The sequence below is a fragment of the Ursus arctos genome, unplaced genomic scaffold, assembly GCF_023065955.2.
Source record: "Ursus arctos isolate Adak ecotype North America unplaced genomic scaffold, UrsArc2.0 scaffold_10, whole genome shotgun sequence".
In the NCBI taxonomy this organism is placed as follows: Eukaryota; Metazoa; Chordata; class Mammalia; order Carnivora; family Ursidae; genus Ursus; species Ursus arctos.
This window is the reverse complement of record NW_026622764.1, coordinates 75,563,254-75,576,834: the sequence shown is the minus strand read 5'-3', so window position 1 is coordinate 75,576,834 and position 13,581 is coordinate 75,563,254. Positions and strand designations below refer to the sequence as shown.

The 13,581-nt window shown below is 40.0% G+C and overlaps 1 protein-coding gene across 1 annotated transcript in view; it reads left to right on the top strand.

Moving 5' to 3' along the window:
• Positions 1 to 12,364, top strand: part of FGF9 (fibroblast growth factor 9) — a 33,602-nt gene extending 21,238 nt beyond the window's left edge. Inside the window, exon 3 of the mRNA XM_026492988.4 lies at positions 8,966 to 12,364. Coding sequence (XP_026348773.1) covers positions 8,966 to 9,211 — 246 coding nt within the window. The 3' untranslated portion in view covers positions 9,212 to 12,364. The remainder of the gene's footprint in view (positions 1 to 8,965) is intronic.
• The last annotated feature ends 1,217 nt before the right edge of the window (positions 12,365 to 13,581 follow it).

Sequence of the window (13,581 nt, the reverse complement as noted above, 5' to 3'; positions counted from 1 at the left end):
GGCATGGGAGGTGCCCTCGAGCCTCACAAAGAAAGCTGCCTCCCACCCCAAGCCAAGGGGGAGCTGCTACCCTGAGGGCAGCTACAGTGGTGGCCGGGACACCTCATCCCTCCTACAGCCCCCCACCCCCCATGCCAGGGGCTGACTTGTACTTGTGCACAGACATCATTTCTCAGTCTGTTGACCTGGTACACCTCAGCGGCATCCTAACAGGTGTCTGAGAAAAATGTCTGCATTCCTGACACCCCTGCTGCGGAGGGCTCCCCGTCAGGATTAAAAGGTTATGGTGTTAAGTGGGAGAGACACATACAGAGTTGTCTTCCTTTGTCCTCTTTATAAATGCTTAAAATCCTGACAGAAATTGAGCCCCTCTTTTCTTATTGTTTTTTTTTTTTTTTTTGGTGTGTATTGTAATTCATTGACATCTCCATCGTGATTTGCTTTTCCTTTGTAATGAAGTGCTCAAAGCTCAATGCCGTATTCCAAGAACAGACTTGCCAAGGTCAAACCAAAGACATCCTTTTCCCTGTGGTGCATGATGTGACTGCTTTGCATGGAATGATTTTTGCCCATTTAGCTGCCGTGTTGCATTGTATGTTCTCACGTAATTGCTGTCCACCCTCGGCTCTAGATTTCATCCTTCCATCCATTTTCTGCCTGAATTGCTATGTTTCAGATAATTTTCTCTTGGCTGTGTTAACTTGGCCTGTATTCTTTTTCTTTCTCTATCTTTCAAGTTGATTTTCAGTTTGCAATGTTTTGATGGAATGTCGAAGCCTGTACTTGCATTTGGAACGGTTCGAAGTTGGAGGCAAAACACGGAAACACAAGACTTAGCATCCCAGCTCTATTGCTCACTTGCTGTGCGACCTTGGGCAGTCTACTCAAACTTGCTGAGCTGTAACTGTGAAACAGGGCTAATAACAGCCGCATCACAGCATTGCTGTGAGGATTAGAGGAGACGAAGCCCATAAAACAGCCAGCACACTGCTTGGCTCGCAGGGGCTCGTTAGTACAGGCTTGTTGCCTTAGCATTTTTCGTGGATGGGCGTGGCAGTGGTGGAGCGCTGCCCGGGTACATCCTCTCATACTCCGTACTGGATGCGAGATGCGCAGAAAGTGTGTTTCTCGCAAGTCTGAATTCTGGAATGAAGATGTATGACATAGTCTATGAAAATCAATATAAATTGCCTTCATTCCTGCATCCCTTGAATCATATGTTAAAGTGTTAACCATAAAGCCTTGCTTCAAGATTAAATTTAGATACTTTATTTTTCTATGTAGCTCATTATTATTTTATCCACGTAAAGAAGTTTCTTTCCTTGGGATTGAATTTGCTTTTGTATTATTGTAATTCTTTTTTTCTAATGTTCACATATTAGTGGATTCACCAGGCTGTCACAGCACCCGAAATGTCTACCATCAGAATTGGTTTTCCAGGATTAAAGCACTGTTTTAAAAAAGGATCCATATCAGCATATGAATTTGGTTTTGGAGCAATGGAATTATTAGTTGATGGTATTAGCCCTGATTACTGTTGGAAGTGGGTTGTTCCACTCTAGCAGAGAGAGGGGCCCTGAGAGAGTTAGACACAGTCTCCTGCGTGTTACAAAGGGGAAGGAACAGCAGCGCCGGTCACTTTCTAAGAGAGCAGGGCCATTTATATATCACAAGTCCAGGGGTGGGACGAAAAGTTTGGTTCCAGAGAAATCTGGGCTGGCATGAGTATAGATGGAGCTAGGAGCTGGGGACCCAAGAAGTAGGGGGGATGCCAGAGACAGGCTTTATCTACCTTGCTATTTTACGTAGGGTTTCTCTGTGGGCTTTGGGTGGCAATGGGGGTGTCAGGGCCCATGAGCATTTGCTGGGGGTGTTGAGAAGTTTAAGAGTTCTGGTATTATTTGTCTTCAGTGTTGCATTTTGTCTGCCTTACGCATGCATCCAGCTTTCCCGGTGGGTTTGAGTGCTCTATGACATTGCTGACTTTTTGTTTTCTTGGAAGACTTGGTTTTTCTCCCAAGTAAGTTCTCCAAGGGAGAACTTACAATGTAGGGTTTGTGGGTCAGGCAGGCATTCGTTAATGAGCCATGCTTTTGGTGGGCAAGATGGCGAAGAGGTCAGTGGAAAGTTCCAAAGTGCAAGGACGTAGTAGGCAAGACACCTTCCAGGATGGGATCATCCTGATGGTCTTCCAGGGAGAAGAAAGAAGGGGCCCCTTGTGCCAAAGTGATGTCTTCTTCCTTGTCCTCATTTCTTCCTTGAAATAGCAGCCTCATTCCCTTGGCTGCTTCTGGAAGCATTAATTCAGTCTGCATTTCTGATCAGCTCTCCCCACCCTCTCCGCAGTGGGCAACTGATGCAGCACATTTTATTTGGTTTCTTTCCCTATTTTCCTCCACTGCAGTTTCTTTTTCCATTTCCTGTTCAGTATGTCCTTCCAGAGTTCTTGTGGATAGCTCTGCTTTCCCCATTTTGATGTTCCAAGACTGAATCACTAGAATCTTAGACTCAAAGAGACCTTAGGAATGTCTTAGTCCAGTTCCCTCATTTTACAGATAAGGAAATTGAGGCCCAGGATTATTAATCAACCTGCCCACTGTTCCCAGATTGTGTGTGTGTGTGTGTTTGTGATGAAGTTTGGCATTCCTTTAGGTAAGGAAATTCCACGAATCTTTTAGATCTTCAAAAATAATTTTTGGGCTTCTACTGTCATTGCATTGGTTCATTTTTCGATTTCGCTTAATTTTATTTCTACAAACCAAGTTCTTGATGTAACCCATTTTGTCTATCATAGAAAACCTTTGGCACATTTTCATTTTCCGAATCCCTATGGTTTATCCAATGGCTCTCATGGAAAGAAAGTAGTTGGATTCAATTGTCTTTGTCTTTTTGGATCCCTTATTTCCTTCGTTTCCCCTCCCAGCTGTTCAGCTTTAGGGGTTTCCGCCATCGTGTGTCTGTCAGATTCTTCCGGGGCGTTCCCTCTGCTCTGGGCTCTTCCGTCTTGCACTCTGCACCGTGAGGTCTCTTCAGCCTTTGCAGGTCTTTGATATATATTTTAAGTGGTCGCTGGATGACCTGCTGCTCTTACCAAATCATCATCTAACGTAAGAAATGTTACATGTGATTTCTTTTTACTCTGGTGTTCTAAGATCCTAAAAGGAGTTTCATGAATTTTTCCTGTAAGGTTCTTAGTGGAAGCATTAAGTGTGCATTGTCTACAAGGGACACAAGGAACAGTATTTCTTAAAGTGAATACTGGACTACTCAAATTGAATACTGTGTACCTGGAGCAAGGTTTTCTTTCCCCTGCGGGACTCATCTTTGGAAATGGATTACAAGTTGACAAGCTAATATGATTTGCTGAACAAATATCTACGTCTAGAGGCGGTTTCTAAGGAAGGCCCCTGAATCGTCTAGCCTGTCTGTGGCAGGTTCTATCCTTGGTAACATCGTTGCTGCCGCAAGGCCGGTGAGCACACAGCATAGGAGTGTCCATGTGTCCCTGGATTGAGACTGGACCCCGACCTTTGAATCCCCAAATGCCCAAGTAAGCTGCTTTCGGAAAGAAGGTAGTTTGTGTTTGTTTTGTTTACTGTTTAGTGGGGAAGAAGTGGAGAGAATGTCGGAATTCTTAATTTTCTCTATATTTTGATGAGACCAAATGAAAAATTGCCTGCCTCCTTGCTTCATTTTGTTTACATTGACCAGGCACAACTGATTCAGTTGTTCCCACAATTCCAGGATCATGGATATGAAAGCAGACCCATCCGGAATAGTGGGGATTTGAAAGGGTTTTGAAAGATGGGGTACAGTGAGCCATATCGAGGGCACAAGGGGGTTGACCTTGAATTGGAGTCTAATAAAATAAGAAATAGTGCCCTCTTGCCTATTCTCCTCTGTGTTTGTTGCTTTCTTTCTATTTGGGGACTTCTCCCGGGAGAAAAATGTTAGAAGACCTGGGTCCTTATTAATGGTCCTTTAGTCATTATATTTAATCACCCCAATCCTTGCAACAACTCCCATTAAGACTTTACTGCTAGATTATTAATGAGGAAGTGTACATCTGTACGAGTAATTGTGGTTCAGGGAGGTTTAAATACCATGACTGTAATAAATGGAAGATATGAGAATGAGTGATTACATCAAACCATTAACTTACAAAATGTTTGGGAACTCTACTATCAAGTTAGTTTCTGTATAGTCGCTGACCTCGGACTTACGGATTGGGCTAGTTTGTGCAACTAGTTTAAGTGACCCAATGAGCTGAATAAATGCAACCATTTTGGGTAGTGTGGTTAAAGCTACACCATATATATTTATAAATAAACATTAATATGTTAATATATAGATATAAATATGGAAATAATGTTTTAAAATGGCAGCACGACATGAGCCTATATGTTTTCCATGAGTACTGTTGAGCCTCAAATTTTGAAAAATTCTGATTTCAGTTTTTAAGTGGTATAGATATAAATTGGGCATAATAATGCCCATGTGGATTACACATTTTCCAATTGTCTAATATTTTAAAGTGGTGTCTATATGAGTTTATGTCTTATAACATTCCTAAGCATTCTCTAGGGTGTGCTGTAATTTTCACATTATTATCTCATTCTTTGGTTTTAATAGGATTCGTAAAAGTTTTGAAGTTTTAATTTTAGTTTTTCCCACTGCTTAGAATTTGATGATATAAAATGAAAAGAGGTTTCCATGGTTGCTAACATTCACCAGATTTTGTTCCAAAGCATGGACTTTAGTAGATTTTTGAATTAAATCCACATTCTCCACCCAAGCCTAGTGATATAATCCAACAGTTCAAAGATAGGTATGCCATAAACAGCTATAGTTAAATAATCTAAAAAAAAATTAAAACATGGAAATACAATAAAACAAGAATTGATCACTTTATAGTGGAATACTCTATAAACTGTCTGCATTGGAAACATGTGGTGAGTTTTAAAACATCTGAGTTCTATAATTCTAAAGTGTATAGTTGATTTGAAGGCAGAAACTTTTTTTCCTCTTCTACATATATAGAAGAATATAGGCCAGTATGTTTTTGCTGTCCCAATTTTCTCTCGTTTGCTTATTTTTAATTTAGAAAAATCACTGCGGAGTACAAATACATAAGCATAGTCACCTTGACTAAGTGTTTTGTCACTGAGTTCTAAAGTGTGATCATAAAGAGAGTAATTCTGTAAATCTTGCTATTTTATTTGTCTGTCCAAAGCAAAAGTCACGCATTAATATAATCCCCAGTAAGAGGAAGAAATTATTTAAAAGCATATACATGGCATAAAAAAGTAACAGGGTCTTTAATTTTTAATGATCGTTTTAATTTTTAAGGTATGTCAGTTTATCTGAGTAGCATTACACTAATTGTGTCATAATTACAGGAGCTGAAATGTAGCAGCACTTTTGCAATGTAATGTCTGTACAATCTCATTTAACTTGTTAACTGAAGTCAGAAACCCTTCCGTGTAGGAGGCAATTGAACTCTTAACCATCACAAAAAGTGCTGGCTATAGGTGATGCTGTTTTAAATGGAATAATTCACTTTATCTTCTGGGTTGCCTAGAAAGTTCTATAATGTGTAAGTAAAAAATGCTATAATAGCCTGGTAGGGGGAATAGAGCAGTATTTTCTGAGCAGTGAAAAGGCTAGTTCAGTTTCTTAGCTTATAACTTTTTTTAAAAAAGTTTTTTTATAAACTAAAAAAAAAAACCCTACAAAACATATACAATGAGAATCTTTTCATAAATTCTGAAAACAAATGTGTTCCCTTGTTAGATTGTGATGTCCCAACCACTTTAGAATTTTGTTCATAATCTCTACATATTCCTCCTGCAAAGTGAATAGTGTTTTCTAACAATTACATTTTGTTAAGGTAAAGACGAAAGGAAGCATATATGAGTCTTAGAATAACAGTTGCTTCATGTGATTCCTGAGCATGGTCTGTGAGCCCTAGCCTTTCCCCTGCACAGCCCTCTCTAGTGCCTGGTCCTTTGGAAACAGCACCAGAAGCCTCCCTGGAGGAGGGGGTCTGGAGGAATTACAGTGCTTAGTGAAAAGCAAAGAAACCCAGAAGGGACTGGTCTCCAGGGTGTGGTGCTTCTAGTAGGGCTCCTGGAAACTTCTTGCTCAAGTGGCTTCATTCCCATAATAACGAGATCCAGTGGCATAGACCAGGGGCAAGTCATTTCACATCTGGGTCTCACTGTCCCATGTATTTAACAGGACAAGTTGTATTAGCTGTTTTCAAAGTTCTCCCAGTTGTGAGAGGTTAGGATGTTAACATAACGTCAACAAACGCCCTTGTTTATGGAGGGCTTCCTCTGTGCCAGGCATGGTCTCCGACTGTGTATTTGTAATAGCCCCGTCTCAAGATACTAACCTGCTTTAAAGGTGAAGTTACCAAGGCTTGTGAGGTTAAGTACGTGGTCATAAATGTCCCACAGCTAGTGAAGGGCGCAGCTGGGATCTGCATGGGCCCTTGAAGCCACAGCTGGGCTCTTCACCAGCGTGCAAACTACCTGTGTTCTGCTGAGGTGGCGTGTCTGTGTTTCTAACCCAACAAAGGCCATTGTATTATAGGTATGGTAGCTCTATAAAGCAAACAGGAACCGTACATAACTCATGGTTCCAAAAGGAGAAAGAAGTGTTCTATTTTTTAGGTAAAACGTCTGTCAGGTGATAAGATTTCCTGCTGAGAAAAAGAAAGCTTAATTTGAATTAGTTTTTCATGTTTTTTGAGGAACTAAAGGTTCAGCATACAGTTCCATATGCTGGTTCATTTTATTAGTTAAAAAAACAAAAACAAAAACATAATTTGTTTAGAAAATTAATCACAGCAAACTCAAACCAGACATTTTTAGCCAGGAATAATCTTGTCTGTGAGGAGAATATTTATTATACAGATGGAAGTAGAGACTAAAATAGCTGGTAATGTCTTTAACACACTATTTTTATTTCGTCAGTCTTAATAGAGATGAAAGCGAGATCACACGCAGCCTCATCCTCGGGCGCAGGGGAGGGTAGAGGCTGTGTTCTCTCAGAAGAATGCGCCTCTAGGTTTCCGTGTGGAGCGAGGGGAAGGGCTGCCTCTCCACTGCCCACCCCCTCCTCCCGAAGGTGGAGCATCTCCTGGCACCCCGATGCTGTCACCCAGCTGAGGGGGGGGGGGGCGCGGATGACTTCTCACTCCTCGCAATTCATTTTGTCCCTGCAAACCCGGCATCAGCCTTCCAAAGTTTCCCCATCATTTCTGTCCTTGACAGACGCATTGTTTTTTCTTTTTGCTTTGCCGTATTTGATTTAAGTTAAACTTGTTCAGTGAGATAATATTGTGTCACCAACCCCTTCAGGGCTTGGAAGAGCACCCATCAGGAGGTGCAGGCAGGTCTTGTGTGCTTTGGAGTGGGTGTGAAGCTTTCAGTTCATGAAAGAAGTAGGGGAGCCGGCCTGACATTGGACTGTGGATTTTGTCAAATTCTCTCCCTTCCTCCCTTTACTCTCCTGACTTACTCCATTGCGAGGACACAGTAGATGCTGCCCAGCTGCTGTCTGTGAGCTCAGGGTACTAAATTGTGTCTCAGGTGTGTGCACGTAAGAAGGACATCCGTACTGTGGTGATGTCTAGTTTGCCGTCCTCTGGGTCTGAATGTCAGAAATGGAAGAACGTCAAATGCCCTTATCTGTTCTGCTGTTTTAGGTCAGTGCATGGACATGTGTTGTTTTTTGGTTTGTTTTCTTATTTATGTAAGGTGCCAGATGGGCAAGAGCAAGGGGAGTATTTTTCAAGGTCATTTTGTGTTCATTTTTTTAAAAGTACCGCTGAGGAAGGTATTGATTGATTTGAAAAGTTGTGGCCTAGTGATGAGGAGAGCAAAGAGGCCGTTCAGTCCCAGTTGCCTTGTTTCTCCCGGGGACAGCTTTTGTGACTTGGGTGTGCTCTTGGTTTTGGGATGGGACATGTGTGTTGTTTTTGGTCGTGACTACTGCCCATGAGACGCATGGCTGCAGGAGCCCTGGGTTGTGGGGTTGAATGGGACCTAGAGTTTCATGAAGCTCAAGTGGAGGGAGAGGTGCGACACACCTGTGACAGTGTGGAACCTTTGAACTTTGGGAATGTAGGAGTAAGTACAGCTTTTCTCTTGGTAACTCTGTGCCCGAGAATGGGGCTTTTTAAGTTGGGGGCTCTTTCTGTCTGAATTCAAGGATGTAGGAGGGCTACAACAATTGTTTTTACTTCTTTGTATTCAGGAAGACTCAGTCACATGGAAAGCTTCTATCTTGAAATGTGGACCATGGATTAACTGCATCAGAATTTCCCCAAGGGCCTGTTAAAACTGCATATTTCCAGACTTTCTGGATCAGAATTTTAAAGGATTGGAGATGACAAATTTGCATTTTAAAGAAGCATCCCAGGTGATTCTTTTGTAACCCTGAAGTCTGAAAAGCATTCTTATGGAGTAATAAGTAAACTCTCAGAAGATATCTGACCTCGGTGCTAATGTTGAGAATGTTGGTCTACACTGCAAGTACTTTAAAAAGCATATATTAAGATGAGGCAGTTATTATCTAAACTTTTGGCTTCAGCTAAAGTTCTCCCTCACAGGATGGTCACCGTCCTAATTGCTGCAGTAGAAGTGGGAACAACTCATAGCATTGGTTGTCCTTTGTCTCTCTGGGTCATTCAAATAATTGGCATACGCAAAAATCTAACTAGAAAACGTTTGGCATCTTTTGCACTTCAGTAAGCATGAAAAACAATTAGAATGTAGTTAAATTTATACAGTCAGGCACTTTTTGCAAAATACGTCACAATGGGTAAAATGGGTTAAAATCAGTATTTTCTCACCAGAGTTATATTGTGTCGCAATGGAATATTGCTTTAAATACAGAAAGTAGCTATTTTTCAAAACACTTATTTGTTTGTTTGTTTGTTTGTTTGTTTTAACAGGAAAAACTAACCCAAGAGTGTGTATTCAGAGAACAGTTTGAAGAAAACTGGTATAACACATACTCCTCGAATCTATATAAACACGTGGACACTGGAAGGCGATACTATGTTGCATTAAATAAAGACGGGACCCCAAGAGAAGGAACGAGGACTAAACGGCACCAGAAATTCACACATTTTTTACCTAGACCAGTGGACCCCGACAAAGTACCTGAACTATATAAGGATATTCTAAGCCAAAGTTGACAAAGACAATTTCTTCACTTGAGCCCTTAAAAAAGTAACCACTATAAAGGTTTCACGCGGTGGGTTCTTACTGATTAGCTGTGTCATCACACCAGCTCCACTGTTGCCAAACTTTGCCGCATGTTTAATGTATGATGGAGGCTTGGATGGGAACATGGTGTTTTTGTTCTGCACTTACAGGCTGGTCCTCCTGGAGGACGGCCGCTGCCCACTTGCTGGATTTATGGTGAGAGGAGGAGAGGGAGACTGAGCGGGGGTGTGAGTGTGTGTGGATGAGTAGCAGGGGAGGTGGAAGAGCGAAGCAGAAGCAGAGAGGACCGCGGCCTGATGCATGCTGGGATTTAGACGCGCTTTTACATTTTTGATCAGTTGTACTTCATCTTGTATCAGCACAGCTGCCATTCTTCGACTCATCAGGATTTTGGCTGGTGGCCTGCGCAAGGGTACGCTGCATTTTCAAAGGCATGGAGGGTGCAGTCTTACTTAAAAGACTTTTTCAGTTAATGCTCACTGGTGCCATCCCGGTGAATTTAAAGCAAAGACCTCTTAGTAAAAAAAAAAAAAAAAGAAAAAAAAAGAAAAAAAAGAAAAAAAAAAGAAAAAAAAGAAAAAAAAGAGGAAAAAAAGTTAAATTTATTTATAGAAATTCCAAAGGCAACATTTTATTTATTTTATATATTTATTTATTATATAGAGTTTATTTTTAATGAAATATGTACAGGCCAGATAGGCATTTTGGAAGCTTTAGGCTCTGTAAGCATTAAATGGCAAAGTCCGCTACGAACCTGTGGTAAATTCATGCAAGTAAATATAACGGTGCATGGATATGAGAAATTCTAATGACCCTCATGTACTAAAGGCGACAATCTCTTTTGTGCCCGTATTATTGTAAACTTATGCACATCATTCATGACACTGAGTATTCACTCTTCAGACTGCTTGTTTCATAGCTTATCCCAGAGGATTAAAGAAAAACTGGGTCTCAAACTTTTATTCTGTGTCTGTAATATTTCCTCTCTCATAAGTGACTTATTCCATCATTGTAACTTCACGGTTGGAAAATATAAGGGTTGGTATATATCCTACGTGTTTAAATCTATTGCAGAATATACCAAAGCTGAACAATAACTATGCTCTTATTTTAGTTGATCTCCAGGACAACAGGACTAACATCAAACATTGTACTGATTTAGAATCTTCAAAAAGAAAAAAAAAAAGCTTACATAGCACAGATTTAAAAAAAAAATTTTTTTTTTAAGGGACAAGAGTCAGATTAAACAGGATCATTCTTGGAGACTTTTTATTTGTGCACTTGGCTATCAAATATGACATTATACAAGCACCATAGGGGTCATTGTAACATCTTTTATAGAAAATTGCTTTTGGTGTGAACTGTCATAATACATGGGAATAGCACCCTTCAAGTAAAACTTGCAAAACGAAACTAATAAATCTTCATCAATAATAACAAAGAGGGAAAGTATTATACTTGTTGACTGTGTTTTGTTTTTAAAAATGGTCCTCACAAGCGCTCAATTTTTTTAGAGGGGAGGTTACTATATAGAATATCTTTTACAAGGCTTTTATAACATTTTATGCTGAAAAGCGTAAGAATACATATTTCTTTAGTAGCAATAATTTTGGAACTTGCCCTTGGGCGAGGAAGACTATTTCTTACTATATACTAAGGAGAAAAGAGCCAAATTCTTAAAGCAATATTTAAGAAAAAGGAATTTATAACAAATTCTCATACCACATATAACACTTTCTAGCCAGTTATGTTGGGAAATTGAAAGTGACAGTTCAAAAATGTGTTGGGATTTATGTAACTAATTTTAAAATTTAATATTCCAACTTTGTTTTGCTCTGATGCACATTCTTTATGAAAAATAAAAGTATGTCACTGTTGAGTTAAAGCTGTTTTGAAGTGGAAGCGCATGACTTATTGCCATGAGCACATGTGGCCCTTCTATAGTCCAAGTTTGAGTATGTAGCAGAGCCCTCCTGCTGACGTGCATTAAGGAAAAACTAAGTCTAACGTTTGGAATTAAGAAATATTTGGGGGGAGGGGACAGAAGCAATGTAAAATAGTTGATTTATGATAAACTCAGAATGTCCTCTTCATTTATTTTCTTGGGTTTTTTTTTTTTTTTACTTTCAAGACTGAAAGTAAAAATTCCAAGATGTAGTATTCTTATTTATTACTTAACCCTTCGCTGCTGCTAAAATGTGCACATATTCAGACTTTAGTTTTTCCAAAAGGCATTTGATATTTTTGGCTGAAAACATTAAACATCTGACCACAGGGAAGAAGCAAGTTTCTAGGATGTCATAGGTACAATACTTAGCACTGAAGAAATGGGTTTTAGGAGTTAGCCAAAAGTAATCTTGAAGTAGCATGAGATGCTAGATAATCGGCCTAAACGAAAGCAACCAATTTGTGAAAAAGATTAAAATCTCCATGCATTCCTAGAAAATGCTACTTTAACATCTACTTTTGGAGTGATTTTGTTTTGGTACCTTTTTCTTTTTCTTTTTCTTTCTTTCTTTCTTTTTTTTTTAAAGAAAAAATGTTATATGCTTTTGGCAATGGATACAATAAACTGTAATGGTCTGTAAATAAATAAATATTGACTTATGCAATTTATGTAAATAAGTGTTCTGGGAGAGTAGATGGCTCAGGGTTTTGGCGTGGGCATTGTCCTGTTGGGCGTTAGAGCGAGTGGGTTTGCCTCCGGTTCTTGTCGTAAGAGACCCGAAGCCCATTGGATGGCAGCTCTGAGCCACTGTGGAATGGGTGGTTCCAGTTTTCACAAACAGATGCTCAGATAGCCAAACCACTGTCTTATTGGTGCCAGCACTTGCACCTTGGTCAGAGACTTAACGGGCACGGACTGAACCACCCTCCCATCTGTCATGTGAACGTCCCCAGGCAGTGTGAAGGACATGCCAGGTCAGTGTTGAGGAATCTGTCCCTGCCAGGTCCTGTGTTGTAGATAAATGAATGGCTTTAGTTTATGGTGTTTTCCTTCTATTTCATCTCATTAACACTACAACATTGTGTTATTTACTTGATAATCTGTAATTGTATGTAAATACATACAGGATTATGTAATTTGTGTAAATACATAATTACAGACTTTTGAAAACTGGTATTTTTTACTTGATGTCCATTTTGGAGCTGCTTCAGATTATGTGCCTACATGAACCAATGGAATTTTAAAAACATGCTCTCCTTGCTCTTACAGCTGTTGCGTGTGTGTTGAGGGGATGGGGGGTGTGGGGGCTGGAGGGGCAGGAACAAACATATCCAGATGTCTTTTCTTTTCTGTAAGCATTAGATGAAGAAATGAATGATCTGGGATAAAGATTTATGAACTCACAGCAAGCAAAACGCAGTGTGTGCACACAGTTACGTGGATGGGTGATTGGACAAAGGCATATCGTTTGAGGTCAAATTCTGTTTGCTGTATCATTTGACCTTGAAATTTAGATCCATTGTTTGTGGTCACTTGCACGAAAGAGCAATGAAATCGCAGGGGTGGGGAAATATGCCGGATGGATTCAAAAGGTGTGTGAGCCACCCGGCCCCCCAGGTGTGTGTGTGTGTACATGAGCTATATATGCCACATAATGCCCGGTGGGTCTGTCCATAGACGTTTCACATTTTACAGTTGATATTTTATTGTTAAAAGTGGAAGGGGGAGGGATTATGAGAATAAACAATGCCTACCTCCTTCAGCATGTAGCCCCAAATTCTGGGATTCAGCTTTGCACCATGGCCCTGGACACAACAGGTGTGATCACCAAAGTGTGAACAGTGGCTGGGAGTGTGATTTCTACCTTTTACTTACAGTGTGCTTTGGTGAATGCTTTCTCTTAGGTCTGTAGGAGAATTTTGTCCCCAGTTTTCGTAAGATAAAATGGATATGCATCATCGTATAAGTTTAAAGTGTACAGCATAATGATTTTACTTACATCACCACAATAACTTTAGTTAACATCCATCATCTACAAGCATTTTTTTGATGTAACATTTTCTTCACCAGACAGGATTATGTGGAAATAAGAAATAACCTCTTGTTATGTTTTCTTTGGAAAGAAAGTGAAAATGAGTATTCTTAATGTGTATTCTCCCTCTTGCTTCTACGCTGGTTTAGTCATCAGGTTGAGAGACATTTGGCTCTAAGGTTGGATGATTATTGTGACGGCTACCAGGGAGGCAAATGAAACACCAAAGTGAGGTCTCTTTGTTATTTTGGTTAATGGTCAAAGAAAATTCTTAGAGTTGTTATTACCACCAATTACATTCCATCTGATATCTTGGAAAACATTTTTAAAACTTAAAATTTTAATTGAAAAAAATTGTA